A 12,775-nucleotide genomic window follows, 5' to 3' on the forward strand; every position below is an offset into this window, starting at 1 on the left:
CCCGTGACCTCTGACTCCCAAGCCCGGGCCCTTTCATTCAATGCTATCGATCGAGCGCTTACTAGGCGCAGAGCGCTTGGAACGGACAAATCTTCAACCGATTCATTCAGTAGTATTCGGTAGGATTTATTGAGCGCTTACTATGGGCACCGAACTAAGCGCTTGGAATGGACAAATGGGTAACGGATAGGGACCATCCCGCCCATCGACGGGCTGACGGTCCGTTGCCACTGAGCCGCAGGAGCGGGAGAAGGAAGGTCGCTTGGGCTCCCCGGGCGCTCCAGACCAGGCCGGCGCTTTGGGGTTATTTCTTTCATTTTTTTTTTTTTTTGGTTTTTCTGGGGTTTTTTTTTTTTCTTTTTCTTTTTTTTTTTCCCTCCCCCCCTCATTGGCTCCTCGGCGCGGGGGGCGGGGCCCGGGGCGGCCAGCAAAACGGGCGGGCCCGCCCGGGAGCCGCAGCCAGTGCGCCGGCCGTGGGACGGAGGACGGGCCCGCCGGCCCCTGCCCCTGCCCCTGCCCCTGCCCTTGCCCCTGCCCCTGCCCCGCACGCCCCCCGGCCCCGGCCGACCATGCCCCGGCCGGCCCGTTGCGCCCACTGATCCAGCCCCACGGCGGCCGGACAGCCGGGGACCGTTAGCCTCCCCCCGCCCCGAAAGCACAGCTGGGAAAGGAGCAGAGCGCCGGCCGACAACATGCCTCGATCCTTCCTGGTCAAGAAACATTTCAATGCATCCAAGAAGCCAAACTACAGCGAATTGGACACCCATACAGGTAAAAGGGAGGCGGAGAGAGAGATGGGAGAGGGGGGGAGACGCTCCCCCAATAGCGTGGGAATTTGACTCCCCCCCCAGATTGGACACCCGTGCAGGTAAAAGAGAGAGAGAGAGGGGAGACGCTCCCCCGATAGCGTGGGAATTAGACTCCCTCCCCCCCAGATTGGACACCCGTGCAGGTAAAAGAGAGAGAGAGGGGGGAGACGCTCCCCAAATAGCACGGGAATTGGACTCCCCCCAGATTAGACACCCGTGCAGGTAAAAGAGAGAGAGAGAGAGAGGGGAGACGCTCCCCCGATAGCGTGGGAATGACTCCCCCCCAAGATTGGACACCCGTGCAGGTAAAGGAGGGAGAGGGGAGACGCTCCCCAAATAGCACGGGAATTAGACTCCCCCCCGATTGGACACCCATACAGGTAAAAGAGAGAGAGTGAGATGGAAGGGAGACGCTTCCCCCAGTAGCGTGGGAATTAGACTCCCCCCAGATTAGACATCCGTGCCGGTAAAAGAGAGAGAGAGATAGAGAGGGGAGACGCTCCCCAAATAGCACGGGAATTAGATTTCCCCCGCCCCCCCAGATTGGACACCAAAACGAGAGATGGGAGGGAGACGGTCCCCAAATAGCATAAGAATTAGACTCCCCCCAGATTGGACACCCATGCAGGTAAAAGGAAGGGGGAGACGCTCCCCAAATAGCACGGGAACTAGACGTCCCCCAGATTGGACATCCATACAGGTAAAAGAAAGAGAGAGAGAGAGAGAGAGAAAGAGATGGGAGGGAGACGGTCCCAAAATAGCGTAAGAATTAGACTGCCCCCAAATTGGACACCATACTGGTAAAAGGGGGGGGGGGAAGACGCTCCCCAAATAGAACGGGAATTAGACTCCCCCCAAATTGGACACCCATACAGGTGAAAGAGAGAGAAAGAGAGAGAGAAAAAGAGATGGGAGACACTCCACAAATAGCACAAGAATTATACCCAACCCCAAATTGGACACCCATACAGGTAAAAGAGAGAGAGAGAGGAGACACTCCCCAAATAGCACGGGAATTAGACTCCCCCCCCCCCCCCCATTACCCTATTCGTCTTTTAAGTTGGTTTTATGTTTGACTTGGTTCTTTAGGGGACAGCTTTATTCTGAAACAGAACTCTCGTGCAGATGGATGTCTTAAGGCTGGCACTGGGTTTGGGGTTTTTTGTTTTTTGTTTTTAAGCTCACTGAGCAATAGCCCAGTTCGAATAGATCGGAAACTTTTTTTGACCGCGTTTTATATGAGGAAGCTGTTTTTCTTTGGGGGAGGACAGGGAATCAGTGTACGCTAGTGAAACGGGGATATGAAGAGGGAATGGGCTCTATTTGCAAAAACAGTAGATAGAGGAGACCGGGATTTTAGAATTGGGTCTGTTGGACCTCGCAGACTACCAAAGAGGACACAGTCTTTTGGCGTTTTGTCTAAGTGATTTTTTTTTTTTAGTGGACTGATCTAGTCTTGACTGAAACTTGCATGGGTGTATCGTTTTAAACCCGATTCCTCTGTACACACGATTGGGTTCTGATGAAAATGCCCAACCGTCTCCCCACCCCCAAACTTTTAAGCATGATTCGAGGGCCTAACCGTCCGGTCGTTTTACCGTAACCCTCTTTTCTCTTCTCTCCCCCAGTGATCATTTCCCCATATCTCTATGAGAGCTATCCTATGCCCGTCATTCCACAACCAGAGATCCTCAGCTCAGTATCCTACAACCCCATCACCGTCTGGACTACAACAGCTCCGTTTCACTCCCCACTGACCAAAGACCTCTCTCCTCTCTCTGGATATCCCTCCTCTTTGGGCCGAGTGAGCCCCCCTCCACCGTCCGACACCTCGTCGAAGGACCACAGCGGCTCCGAGAGCCCCATTAGTGATGAAGAGGAAAGAATCCAGCCCAAACTTTCTGACCCCCATGCCACTGAAGCTGAAAAGTTTCAGTGCAGTTTATGCAACAAGACCTATTCAACTTTCTCTGGGCTGGCCAAGCATAAGCAACTGCACTGCGATGCCCAATCTAGGAAATCTTTCAGCTGTAAGTACTGTGACAAGGAATATGTGAGTCTGGGAGCCCTTAAGATGCACATTAGGACCCACACGCTACCTTGTGTCTGCAAGATCTGTGGCAAGGCTTTCTCTAGACCCTGGTTGCTGCAAGGACACATTAGAACTCACACGGGTAAGGAACGAGAAACCCCAGATCTGAACACAACCCTCTGATAGAATGAAGCTCTGTGTTAGTTAGCTTTTTGGTTTTGCATTCGGTAAATGTGACTGACCTTCGGGGGCGGCTACTTCCCGGCTGTCTCCCGACCAGCTCCGGCCCCAAATGCTCCATTTCTTGTCCCGGCCAGAGACCGCAAACAGGCATTTAGACCTTGGAAAGTGCTCTAATGCGGGAGGGTCGGTCTAAAGATCAGTTTAGAAAGAGCAACGGAGATTGTTCCTGAGTATGTGCTCTGTGGAACGGCCGGGGTCCACCCTCCCCCCAAGCCCCCTCTCCCCCCAGCTAATCAGCAAGTACAAATGTTGCTATCTTAATCAATTGATTTGGTAAATAGACGAAAAGATGACCTATAGTTTTGTGCCCTACATGTTCTCCCTTGTAACGTGCAGCCCTGCTGGGGCTGGTTGAGCTTTCTGCTCTCTTCATTTGGTTATTTATGGCTGCATGTCTTGTCCCTGAGCCCCAGGCCCCCTCACCCCCCCGGGGGTCCCACATGCAGCTCTAGGCATGAAGAGGGCAGGGCTGTTGGCAGAAAGGGGGTGCAGCTGGGAGGAGCGCAACTTAAAAGTCTCAGCTGCACCTGTTGAGGCCAAAAGCTTGGGTCGTTGAGCCTCCTCACCCAGCATGGAGCGCTGTTCCTGCCTGTCTAGCAGCAGGAAGCCACAGTGCAGTTGGTCCAAAAGCATGGGAATGCCTCCTAAAGGAGCAGGCTTTTCAAGGCATGCCCATTTCAGGACTTGCTTCAGTTGTTCAGCATTTTCCATTTCCCATTTGTGTGACTTCCATAAACGTGATTGATCTCCGCAACTGTGATGGTACGTTTGTTTCTCCAGACACGCTGACCTTTTTTCCTCATATTTTCCATGTTTCAGGGGAGAAGCCTTTTTCCTGCCCTCACTGCAACCGAGCGTTTGCAGATCGATCCAATCTGCGGGCCCACCTGCAGACCCATTCCGACGTCAAGAAATACCAGTGCAAAAACTGCTCCAAAACTTTCTCCAGAATGTCTCTTCTGCACAAACATGAGGAATCTGGCTGCTGTATAGCACACTGAGTGATGCAATCGATGTTTACCCGAACTGAATGCGTCTCTCAGCTCCTGTTCCCCAAAGCAAATAGAAGTCCAAAGGCATTTTCTCTTCTGCTTCCCAGCCAAATAATAAAAAAGGGGAAGAACGCAGAATCCATAGAGGTTTCAGGTCAATTACTTCCATGTGAAGTTTGCAATCACTATATACTTAATGTCATTTCAGATAGGTCATAAAGAAGAAGCATAATGAACCTTCTTCAAAGATGAAGCCAAAAAGCACATTCTCTCTTTCTTGCAAAGAAAAGACTCCAGAGATTTACATTCCTGCCAAATCATTTCAACTGAAGAAACAGTATTTTTTTTTTTAAAGTTGTAAAGAGTGTCCTATAGCAAGAGAATCTGCCCAGACGCCATTTATCTCAGGTGCCTTATAAAGTATTCCAAGTTTACTTTATTCAATGTCTGATGTTAAGGTTGCTGTTGTTTTTAAAAATAAGGCCTTTGTTCATTTCCTGTAGTGCTTATCCTGCATATCTCAAAGAAAAAACACATGCGAATGTACTGAAAACGTATGCCATGTTTTGCCAGTGAACTGTATGTGCCTTAGGAAAAAAGACTGTCACTTTGTACATTCCTGGTACATGCGTGGCCCATGTTGTTACAAAATAGTTTTTACTGTTCCTCTAAATTTTAATTTTTTTTATAATGGGAATAAGTGCAAGAGAGGGGATCCATGGGCGCTCGACAATGTAATTTAAAAAAAAACCCAAAAACTCCTTAAAATGCACAAAGAAAATGCAACTATCTACAGCAGCACCCCTCCCAGTCAAGTGCCTGTTTTTGTTAATGATTTGTAAAGTTTGTGGACATAATGTAAATCTTTTTATTTTTATATGACTGAATGTGTTTTGTATGAAAGGGAGATGTTGCCTCTAGCTAAGTCTATAGATAACTTGAAGATCCGTGAAGTCAAATGTCTATGTTGTTTTTCTAGCCACTTTTTTTTTTTTTACAATAAAGTTTTCCAGTAAAACCCCATTGTTTGTCTTGAGGACTAAGACTTCACATTTTAGTAAACGGGAACAGAGTTACTGCCTGAGAAAGATCCAAATGCAAGCTCATTTACCCTGACGAAGTGTTAGCTCACAGAAGCTAAGCATTAATCAGAAACACTAGAATAGCCTTATTACTAAAAGTCCTGTCTAGGACTGCATCAGCATAATGTTATGCTGGCATTTTCCTTTGATTAAATATTCTGCTTGATGAAAGATTCTTTTCTCTTTTTTTTTTTTTTTGGAATCTCAACACTTGTCACATTATTACCCCAACTCTCGGAATAACGATTGATTTCACTTCAGATGAGCCTTATAAACCACACTCAGGCCACAGTCATCACAGCTACTGGGATATCCTCTCACCTTATAAAAACCATAAAAGGTGTTTCATGCAGGTGGGTTTAAATGGGACAGAGGGGACAAGTTGCATGAAGGTATCATCGCCCACCTCCTTCCCCGCTCCCCACCATCTCCCGAGCCAAGCAAACCATCCACAGGGTAGGTAGCCCAGTCCAAGAACTGATCTGATAACAAGATGGGAAAGGGCTTGTAAAAATGGGCAAATGGGCTAAGGCAATAGACAGTTGGCTACTTTGGGCAAAAAGTGAGATATGATGCAGACCACTCAGAGCCACTAGAGGCAGAATGGAAATAGGACCTTGACACACAAAGTAGCGTTTCAACGGCAATCCCAACTCTAAGTGCTCTGAGTCTCCTTAGGCTGAAGGCAGGGGGCGGCATCTGTTATCACAATTTCCCAAAGAAGGAAGCTAACTGGGAGGTGAAAGAACTTGCCAGAGGTTATATAGCTAAAGTGGAACAGAGCAAGGACCAGAATCCAGGTTTCCTGACACATTTCATCTACCAGCTGCCTCTGGATTTACTAAATAGTTGAAGGAGAAAAAGCTTGACATCCAGTTTGAAATACTACATTTGAATTTCATTTGGCTTGGCCCTGAATGCACAGTTCCCTGAAGCAGAGTTAATTCTGAGTTGATTTCTCAGAACCCGCAGATCCTTCCGTAGAGGCAGCTCAGCGGATACACCCTTGTGCCCACGGGCAACTTCCCTCTAGGATTAGGAGCCCCCAGAGAAGAGAACGGTACTGAGGCATATGGAAAATTTAAAGGGCAACAAAGATCATTAGAAGTATTTTGCAAGGGAGCCCGTGAAAGCATCAGACATCCTTGAAATGTATCATGTGGTTACTCTATTGACCTACACTCACCCGTAATCCACTTTGAAGTCGGTAGGTCTCCCGGCAAACAATTTGCTCCTTTCCAGACTCATGCTAGAACTGCTACTTGCCGAATCCCCGGTTCGTCCTGCAAACACGCTCCTCAGTGTAGGGTTTCTGCACTTTCTCCCTGGCAAAGGGTGTTTGATTGCTCTGTTGCCATCCACCTGCCCGCTAGATCGTAAGCTCCCTGAAGACAGGGATCCCTGCCTGCTGGTTCTACTGTACTCTCCCAAGAGCTTAGAACAGTGCTCTGGAGAGATGAGATGCTCAATACGTACTATTGATAGACTGATTGTAGAAGTGCCTCATTACCACGGATGAACCAAGAAAAACCAAGACACCTCAAAAAAGAGAACTGGCCTACTCTTCTCAACTGGCCTCGGGCCACCTCAGATGCCTAGAGAGGACCATACCCCGACTCTCTTCCGCCCAAACGTCCTCACCGTGGATGGATTGTGTTAAAGGACAACGGCAGAGAAGGGAGGTAGGATCTCACTCTGCCTAAACTTGGGAGAACCGGAGAGTTAATAATAAGAGCAATGATGATAATGATAACTATTCTTATAATGATGATATTATTTATTAAGCATGTACTCAATGCCAAGCACTGCACTATATGCAATGGGGTAGATATAAAATAATAAGATCAGACACAATCCCCATCTAGGATGGGACTCACTAAGAGGGAGGGAGGACAAGCATTTTTTCCCCATTTTACAGGTGGGCACACTGAGGCACAGAGAAGTTAGGGGACTTGCCCAAGATCATTCAGCAGAAAAGTGGCAAAGCGAGTACTAAAACCTGGTTCTCCTGACTCCCAGACTCGTTGCCCTTTCTACTAGGCCTTGCTGCCTCCCACGCAGGGGGACGAGAGGTTGGAATCAAATGCCGCAAAGTGGGGAAAGGGACTTTCAGAGTGGGGATGATGATGACAATAGTGATGGTATTTGTTAAGCCCTTACTACATGCCAAGCACTGTTCTAAGTGCTGGGAGTCAGGGATGCTGTCACACATAGAGTGCTCTTGCCCTGACTGTCACCAGAGTCCACCAATTCGAGGACCTGGGTTCTAATCCTGGCTCTGCCACCTGTCTGCTCTGGGACCTTGGGCAAGTCACTCACTTCTCTGTACCTCACTTCCCTCATCTTTAAAACAGGGATTAAGACTGTGAGGTCCATTTGGGACACGGCCTGCATCCAACCTAATGATCTCATGTTTACCTCAGCGCTTAGTACAGTGCCTGGTCCACAGTAAGCACTTAATAAATACCATTAAAAAAAACCACCCAAAACTTCCAGGAGGCCACATTTATGCCGCTTCTTTAGGACTTCTATGATTTCTGAACCCTATTTTCAAGGCTAGAGGCCATCATCAGTATCATAATAGTAACAGAATAAATAATTGCAGCACATCGTATTTGGTTCACATTTTCAGAGCAATCTGTAAGCTGCCACAAACTGGTATTTTCGCAAGGTTTCAAAACACCAGGTCCAGGCTTAGAAGCTGGCGTGACTGCTGAGTTTATAGTTGTACAAGAGAGGATGTTCTGTTGGGGAGCCTATATCCTATGTCTTTGGGATTGTACCCATCTCTTATATAGGGAGAACAAGGTGCTCAAAGTGGAGAAACTCTGCTAGCAAGCCTGCCAACTGGTCTGTGAACCTGGGCAAGTCACTTCGCTTTTCTGTGCCTCAGTTACCTCATCTGTGGAATGGGGATTAATACCATGAGTCCCATGTGGGTCCGACCTAATTAGTTGGTATCCACCACAGTGCTTAGTACAGTGCCTGACAGGTAATAAGCACTTAACAAATGTCATTTAAAAAACAGAAGAGCAAACTGTTACGTGCTTCCAGGGCAAGGTGCCACATCACCTAAGTGTGTGTAACTATGACAAACCTTCAAAGAGGTTTTACCTTTCATTTCCAGCAGGCGTCAGAGCAGCCTGTCAATCATGTCCACTCTTTCTCCAGAGCTGGATTAATTATAGTAATAATAATAACAGGGCTTGAGGGGGGAAGTGGAGGGCAACATGTAAACCAGGATGGTAGCGGGGTGTTTCTTGTGGGGAAGAGAGGAAGAGAGGAAAGAGGGGACGAGGAGAGTGGCATGAGGAAGGGAGCAGAGAAGAAGGCAACAGGGAGTCAAGGTGGACAATGACAGGAAAAGGAGAGAGTGCTTATCCTCTCTGGCTGTATTTTCACCAACCCCTCTGCGAGCCACGGGGCAGGGGCTATACCACCTGGCCCAAGCTGAGCTGGGCAAGCAGGTCATATCACCATTCCAACAGAGGTGGGCCAGGGTAGCTGTCCCAATCCTAGGAGTAAGGTTTAAGACCACAGTCTAGGCAGGTCATGAGTGAGGCAGAACTCCTTCAGATCACCTCGCTGGGCTCCAGGTCTTTAGGCCAAAGGAACCACAACCTTGGCCCTTGAAGCATAGCAGAGACAAAAAAAAACAACTAAAAACTACTGGGATCTCGACTGGGGGTTCCATGGGGCAGAGCGGACTAACTTGGCTGGTTTTCTGTCCAAAAATCTATGAGGGAACCCCCTCTTCTCCATGGATTCCAGGGACCTTCAATTTCATAGACCCATGCCCCCCATCCATGGCCCTCCCATGACTGGGGGTGCTATGGCATGCATTCACATTGCCCCGCTCTTTAACCCACCCCAACCTTTCACTCTCCTCCTACAGTTGTAGCCCTTTTCCTTGACTTCTGCCCTTAGTGGAGATGGCAAACATCTGACCTCAAAACTCTTTATGTGAACTTCTCTATTTCCTGAAAGCTGCTATTAAGTCCGCCCTCAGTTTTATCTCTCCTAGTCTAAAAATTCTTCCAACTTAAACAATCTAAGGAAGTCACTTCTCTCAACACTGAAATGCAGACACCTCTCCTGTGAAAGGAGGCAAGTGTAATTCTATAAAGAACAAGGGTCACTCAGTTGCTTATTTTTTTTAAAAAAAAAAGAAAAAGGAAAAGAAAAAACCATCCACCGAGTCTCTTTTTGGTAAGGCCTGAACAACTTCCAATCAAAACTCACTGAAGAATGGACATCTCCCGAAGAATCTTTGCCTTCTGTCATTCACGTGGACGACAAGCCATAAGCAGTATGACTTTCCTTGGTTATCTTTCTTGTTCCCCTGGCCAGAGGCTGGTTGGAAAACTGGAGCATTTTCTGATCCTGAAATGGCAGTATGTAAAATCCTCCCTTTGGATTTTCTGGGTTGATCTTCTACAACGGTAGGTTCAGGGGAAGGTTAGAGTGTGTCCTATACCCCTCCAGGGAATTATTTCACAGAAAGACCACAAATAATGAGAGAACCAACATGGCCAACATAGCAAATTTCCAGACATCCGGAACAATGAGTGATTAGGAGAGTGGGGCTCTGAAGTAGATTCATGATCACGGTCTCCAAAGAGATTAGTGAGTTATTTAAGGATATGGATAAGAGAACTACCCTGGACAAAAGACTGGTAAGTTTATAAGCTTTCTATAGTAGTCCACTTAAAAACTAATTAGGCTCTTCTGTTTTTAGTGGTAGCCTTTTCTCCATTAATGTCAGCATTCTTTGGGAAATAAATTCAGATGCTTGTGAATTGACATATTCTGATTATCCTGAAAGACCATTGCAACAGCAAAAGGTAGCATGAAACAATGACCTGAAGCTCCTACTGGGTGAAGGACTGCAAGTGGAATTGGGAAAACTAGGAGGGTTACACTGATCTCAAACCTCCACCCTAGGAGGGGTACATCAGACTCATGGCTGGTGAGCATTGCCCAGAGGGGAAAAATTATCATTCCCCACACATAGCCCATGGCATGATGGACATCTGCAGCACATGTGTTAGATCCCCATTCCCATGTCCCAAAGGGAACATAGCTAGGATTAGGGCAGAGACCAAGGCCAGAGAGCATGTGAGAACTAAAATCTGTAGGCCATTCTCTACAGCTGCTTCCTGGGGGGAAACAGGGTTGTGTTGGAGGACGGCTCAGGAGGAATGGGTTCCCCAGAGGAGGTGGGAAAATAAACCTACTAAAACCAGTTCACAGAATCACATGAAATATTCATATTCAACTGAGATGTTCGAGATGGACAATTGTCTATTTGTTTCTCAAATTCCCAGAGATGGAGACCCTCTAACTTCTTTAGGTAACCTAATCCAGTGTTCTACCACCCAGATGGATTTAGGTGGTCTTCTCCATGGCCAATAAAAACCTCTCCTTTAATTTAGGCTCATTTCCTCCCCTTTAGTCCTCAGGGGATGTGGAGAACTGGTGAGCATTTTTCACACACAAACATTTCAGTTATTTGAAGGCAGCTATGAGATTCTTAGGGCTCCTCTCTCAAGGACAAACAATCCTCATAAGATTAACTTTCTGTTGCTTTAATTCGTTTTGACAAGGGGACCAAAATGGGACATCCTAGCCTAATCTAGATCTGTCCAATGTGGAGTTTCAGGAGAAGAGATAGGTTTCCATACTCCTGTCTTTTGGTTTGTTTGGTTGTTGTTTTTTTAATCGGTAATACGCATTTATCAGTTTTGTGGGTAATTATGACTTCCAGGGCCTTACTTTCAACCTTCCCACCTCTCTCCCATCTCACGCTGTTCCCTCAGACGGAAGCTATCTCCCCTAGCTAGTTAGACAGACTACAGCTCTCCTCACATTCAAAGCCTTCTTAAAATCCCACCTCTGCCAACAAACTTTGCAAATTAACTCCAACACTCTGAGCCACATCACCCCTTCACCCACCTCTCTTCCTTAGCGTTTGTGAATATATGTAAAATCAATTGCACAATCAATAATTTATTATGTTTGTTTCCCCCATAATAGAATAAGCTACTTATGGGCAAGAAGCAAATCTTGTGCTTCTCTTGTTCTTTTCCAAGAGCTTAGTACAGGGCATTGCTCCTAGTGGATATTTAATAAATAGCCAGCACTTAACCAGTCATTCTCCTGCCTATGTGTCTCTCCCTTATTACAAGACTCTGCCCTTGCCCCCACAGAACTTCATCTTGCTTCCACAGGACCATTTTCCCAGTTTTTCAAGGAATAACTAGAATGTTACTCCTGTTTGCCGAAGTGCTGGCAACTCCACTCAGTTTGGTAGCAAAGGAAAATCTGATAAGGTGTCGGATTCCTTCATCCAGACCAATAAGAGAAGCACTTTTTAAATACCATTGATTGAACAAGCCTCAGCACAGAGTCCCTGTGGAACAACACTCAGTAACGACCCCACACTGTGACAGTGAACCACTGAACACTCTCTGGATGGTCCCCACCTTCACACCCTCGCAGAGTACATTCTCCAATGGAAGAAAATCTGGCCTCACGTTACTTCAATTTCTCCTAAATCCCTATGGAGTCTCCCACCTCTCAATGACCTCACCTCCTTTTTTTCAATTTCACACATTTTAGGAGAGACTCATAAAACTGGCCTGACTGGAGAAATCTTTCTTTGTGTTTTTTGGGCTCCATGTCAGTCTGGAAGAAACCATTTCCTCTCAAAGTGACTGAAGTTTGAGTCTCCCCTTTTGTGAATTCGCCTGGGAGGCAGACGCACCCTCTCTCCCCTTTTCCCTACAACCTTCCTGGCTCTCCTTCCTGCAACCAGAACTCACCACTCAGTCTCCCCAGTGCCCCCTAGTCTATATCCATTCTTATATCAGCTGTGTGACTTTGGGCAAATCACTTAATTTCTCTGTACCTCAGTTACCTCATCTGGAAAATGGGGATTAAGACTGTGAGCCCCACGTGGGACAACCTGATTACCTTATATGTACCCCAGGGCTTAGAACAGTTCTTGGCACATATTAAGCGCTTAACAAATGCCATCATTATTATTATTATTATTGTAGCTTTTATTTACTTTTTCTACAGTTCTGACCCAGTGGAAGTTGCTGCTGCTGCCAAACTGCATTAACTCAACCCCTTCCACACTTGATGGTCTCCACCTTTTAGGGCTGCAGAGCTGGGTCAGGTTAGGGTGGGATGAGGGAGGGAAAGAGCAGGTAGAGCAGGAGGAGGGGAAGTCTTGGGAGGACAAGGTCGGAGGTTCTCCCCCACTTCCTACAAAGTGGCCCAGGTCTTCAGTATCCCAACTACTCACGGGGGCAAGGCCAGCAAGCAACAGGGGCTGGGGGGTTTATAGGTCCACCCACCCTGGACCATCACAGCCACCCCAACAGAGGACTTGTGAAGACAATCAAGGTAACATGCCTCTGTCTATAATGTGGCACTTTCACATTTTGATTCCTCTAGAGTGGCTACATTGTAGATCCTTGAAGGCATGGACCATGTCTGCTAACTCTACTGTACTCTCCCAAAATCTTTACAATGCTTTCCACAGAGGAAATGCTTAATACACACGAGTGACTGTCTGATTCTCCTTCCTCCTCCTCTGCCTTTTCTTGA

At 47.1% G+C, this 12,775-nt stretch overlaps 1 protein-coding gene across 2 annotated transcripts; it reads left to right on the forward strand.

Moving 5' to 3' along the window:
* Positions 1 to 537: 537 nt before the first annotated feature.
* On the forward strand, positions 538 to 5,329 carry SNAI2 (snail family transcriptional repressor 2). Of its 2 annotated transcripts, none has more exons than XM_029069594.2 (3): positions 538 to 771; positions 2,438 to 2,839; positions 3,904 to 5,329. In XM_029069594.2, the coding sequence occupies exons 1-3, from the start codon at positions 693 to 695 to the stop codon at positions 4,083 to 4,085; spliced, it is 663 nt and encodes a 220-aa protein (XP_028925427.1). In that variant the 5' UTR covers positions 538 to 692; the 3' UTR covers positions 4,086 to 5,329. The 2 variants fall into 2 exon arrangements, with proteins under 2 accessions (XP_028925427.1, XP_001515445.1); XM_001515395.5 differs by having other exon boundaries at positions 542 to 771; positions 2,438 to 2,983; positions 3,904 to 5,324.
* Positions 5,330 to 12,775: the final 7,446 nt, after the last annotated feature.

The sequence above is a fragment of the Ornithorhynchus anatinus genome, chromosome 7 (assembly GCF_004115215.2).
Source record: "Ornithorhynchus anatinus isolate Pmale09 chromosome 7, mOrnAna1.pri.v4, whole genome shotgun sequence".
In the NCBI taxonomy this organism is placed as follows: domain Eukaryota; kingdom Metazoa; phylum Chordata; class Mammalia; order Monotremata; family Ornithorhynchidae; genus Ornithorhynchus; species Ornithorhynchus anatinus.